The 4,179-nt window shown below is 43.6% G+C and overlaps 1 protein-coding gene across 1 annotated transcript in view; it reads left to right on the top strand.

Annotated features, from left to right (window-relative positions):
• The window catches only part of si:ch73-127m5.1 (neurotrypsin), a gene marked incomplete at its 5' end in the record, with an annotated part of 21,101 nt that extends 17,481 nt beyond the window's left edge, over positions 1-3,620 (top strand). Inside the window, 1 exon segment of the mRNA XM_014007104.1 lies at positions 2,002-3,620. Coding sequence (XP_013862558.1) covers positions 2,002-2,486 — 485 coding nt within the window.
• Between the last annotated feature and the right edge of the window lie 559 nt (positions 3,621-4,179).

The following is a 4,179-nucleotide window of genomic DNA, read 5'->3' as shown; positions in this document are numbered from 1 at the left end:
CATTTGTTGTCATTTGTAATCATCAAAATTAAATGAAATAAACATTTGAAATATATGAGTTTGTATGTAATGTATGAATATAATATACAAGTTTCACTTTTTAAATGGAATCACTGAAATAAATCTACTTTTTCATGATATTCTAATTTTATGACCAGCACCTGTACATGGCTGGGCTGGTATAGCCAAACCTTTGGTCACTGGTGCCAATGCCAAACGTCGGCTTCAATGGTGCAAGGAGCGTAAATCTTGGGCTGTGAACAATGTGAAACATGCATTGTTCTCTGATGAGTCCACCTTTACTGTTTTCCCCACATCTGGGAGAGTTACGGTGTGGAGAAGCCCCAAAGAAGAGTACCACCCAGACTGTTGCATGCCCAGAGTGATGCATGGGGGTGGATCAGTGATGGTTTGGGCTGCCATATCATGGCATTCCCTTGGCCCAATACTTGTGCTCGATGGGTGCGTCACTGTCAAGGACTACAGAACCATTCTGGAGGACCATGTGCATCCAATGGTTCAAACATTGTACCCTGAAGGCGGTGCCGTGTATCAGGATGACAATGAACCAATACACACAGCAAGACTGGTGAAAGATTGGTTTGATGAAAATGAAAGTGAAGTTGAACATCTCCCATGGCCTGCACAGTCACCAGATCTAAATATTATTGAGCCACTTTGGAGTGTTTTGGAGGAGCAAGTCAGCATCACGTAGTGACCCGGCCACTATCCTGCAAGAAGAATGGCTTAAAATCCCTCTGACCACTGTGCAGGACCTGTATATGTCATTCCCAAGACGAATTGGTGCTGTATTGACCACAAAAGAATCAGAATCAGCTTTATTGTCATTCAACACAACATCACAGATGCATTGCAGAACGAAATTGCGGTTTAGAACATCCGTTCGGAGTAAAACACACAAAACAAACACGAGGGAACGAATGTCCAAGGTCTTTCACAACCACAGTCGTGCTACCTTTTACAGTTTGGAATGCACACAATAGGAAWATTGAGTTAAAAAAAGATGCTCCGATCCTATGTTTACCCAGAAACACAGAATCATATGCTCAAAAAAACTACTCGCATAGAGCAAGGAGCTAAGGAAGGGAGGGGGCTGAGGATCAACAACACGTAAAGGGGAGGTAAGATGGGACAGGTTCAGAGGAGTAGGTGACGTTGAGCGAGGGGGTTCTATGCTAGGACCCAACCCTGGCCCCCTCCAGAGTCCATAGTCACATGATGTTATCATCTCTACTCAGTTCCCTAGAGTTCAGAGTTTCCTCCTCCTCAGCCATTGAGTTCCGGGGCCGGGTCCAACATGGGTGATGGGGGTGGGAGCAAATCAAGCTCTTTGTTGACATTCCATCCTGGGGAGATTGAGATAAACATTGCTGTCAAGGCTGTGCCGCTGGGAGCCAAATAGATAATCCACTTGTTTTGAGACAAAGCAGCCTTGAATTTCCTGCTGCTTTTGAAATGTCTTAACTGCATCTCTGAAGTGGCGAAAAAACAATCAGCCAAATTTGGGGTCTTCCTCGCCTCTCACCGTCTGAAGCATCACCCTGATGTAATCCTTACATGCTGGAGGCTCGCTCCTGCGCTGCCATCCTCGTCAGAATCACATCCAGTTTGCCAATTATTTCCCCCAACTGAATGTCTGTGTGCTTCCAGCCCAGCAGAATCCTTCAAGTGCGCCCGACAGCTCCTCAAAGGCCCGAACCACTGTCAGGGTCGCTTTCACTTTACGATAAATCTGGATCCCTCCTCCGCCGATCAGCAGGAAATCAGTTAGGGAGCAGAGGAGAGAGCGAACAGCACGTCCTGCTCCTCTGAAGACCAAGCAGAAAAAAAAATCAAAAAAGGAGGCCCTACACCATACTAATAAATTATTGTGATCTAAAACCAGGGGTTTCAGTTTCATTCTCCAACCCCTGTACATGTAGTGAATATTTCCTGAAAGTTTGATTAAAAACGCCTCCATCTCATCTCTTTTTTTCCCAGACTCCGTCATCGCCTCCTGGGTCCCTCTGATGTCGTCATGGCAATGCAAGAAGCGCTACGGCAACAGCTTCTCCAGCCACGGCACGCTGTGCGCCGGCAGTCCTCCAGACACCAGCCTCCTCCACAGYGATGGCTGCCAGGGCAACTCCGGAGGCGGGCTGGTGTGTCAGGAGGAGGGGGGCCGATGGGTCCTCATGGGGGTCGTGGCCGGGGGCTATGGCTGCTCCGACCCCTCCTCGCCGGCGCTGTACATGCGAGTCAGCCGCTTCAGGAGCTGGATGGACGAGGTGATGGACACGCACAGGCGTCCCCCGGCGACGCAAGACCACCCGACACGCGCCAACAGTGATGAGCGCGCGCACAGCGAGCTCAAACATAGAGGAACCGGCGAGGTCAAACGCRCATTCTCGCACACTCATCAGCAGCCTCACATGAAAACGCACACGTTCCACGCAGGAGACAAAAACAAACAGCTGGAGGCCTGACTGCAGCTGCTGGCCACCGCCTGTGCCATCCTGTGACCGCCTGAGAGGAAGGAGCGAACGAAATGATGCTTCAGCTTAAAATGAAAACAGGTGTTACACCATATTTTGTGACCGTCATATATTGTGACTAGAGGGGGCGCTATTGCTTTTCTACAACAGGACTTGGCCGAACATGGGCACAAAGAAGAATATGATACGCCAAATGTGTAATAAGCCGGAGGCTGAAGACATACGAAGAAAAAAAATCTAAAACTGTTGATTGTTATACATGATCACAATATATGTATGACAGCTTGTCATATACTGTGACTTCACTGTAGCTAAGGAAATAGTAAAATTATTTATTCAAATTTAATTGTTTACATCATCTAGTGTCAGAAAAATCACATTTGATCACTGACATAGTGACTGTTATCAAATTAGTACAGGGTCACATAATATGATAGCTATTATCATATATAGTAGTATTAATTGTAGTATCAGTCAACATGCCAGTGATCAGAAGTTATTTTTCTGACATTAGGGGATGTTAACAACAAGTAGAATCACTTTACAAAAAATATTTTTATTATTTACCAAGCTACAGTGAAATCACAATATACAGTATAACAACAGTTGTCATATTTTGTGACCTCTGGCTACACTTTCATCATATTCTTTATGGCCATGCTTGGCCAAGTTCTGTTGTAGAAACCTAACAGTGCCCCCTCTGGTCACATATGACGGTCACAAAATATGGTGTAACACCTGAACTCGCTGAAACTAAGTGTTTCTCATCGTCAGACAGAGTGTTTGTCTTTACCGTCTTTACCGACAGAACGGAGGCCGATGGGTTGTTAGAGTGACAGATTTATCAGCATGCTAACGCAGAGCTTTTACTGATAAAGAAAAAAACTAAGAAAAAGAAAAAAACATCAGCACGGCATGTATTTAAAAGGACTGTTTGCAAAAAACCCAAACATCTGAGGGACATTTCAAAGACGGTCACACATGAATCTATGCTAATTCCACCCATTTATGTGTCCGTGTTCAAAGCTAACCAACAGAATGTGTCGTATTTTAGGATCATCGATGTAGATAATCTACAGCAGCCAAGGCTCGTCTTTCAATTAGCTTTTTATAAAAAAAAAAAAAGTTGTGTGTTTATTTTGCAAACACAACTCGTCTCTTCAGGGTGTAGTAAGTTATASCTTTACTGGCGAACGTGCTGTAGATGATTTAGCTCCATAACTCAAGACCACACCACTGATTYACCATGTTTATTATGGAGCAYCAAGTGTAAAATAAAATGCTAAACAATATCACATTTTCATTTTTCAACTCACTTTCTGAGTGTTAAACAATTTCTACTAACATTTTATTGATATTGTAGCTCACTGTCCTTACATTATAGCTAATTGCAACTAAATGTTATATGTAAATATTAAATCCCAAATGTAAAAGTTAAATAATGAAAGATGTGGTTAAAGTGCCTGTGACATCAATTCTTTGCAATAAATATGAATGCATTTTTGGAAAGATAACATTGACAACGTAAGAAAATTTCACGCCTCTAAGATGAAGAGTTGTTGATAATTTTGCACGTGACATAACAAAGTGATGTCAAAGGGGAATGTTTATTGCTGCAACAGCTAACACAGACGGAAAAAGATTATTTTGAGTCACAATCAGAGACATGAAAAAGGGTCCGAGT

Source organism: Austrofundulus limnaeus, unplaced genomic scaffold (assembly GCF_001266775.1).
Source record: "Austrofundulus limnaeus strain Quisiro unplaced genomic scaffold, Austrofundulus_limnaeus-1.0 Scaffold39, whole genome shotgun sequence".
Classification (NCBI taxonomy): domain Eukaryota; kingdom Metazoa; phylum Chordata; class Actinopteri; order Cyprinodontiformes; family Rivulidae; genus Austrofundulus; species Austrofundulus limnaeus.
The sequence above is the reverse complement of the archived record's forward strand: the minus strand, read 5'-3'. Positions and strand labels throughout refer to the sequence as shown.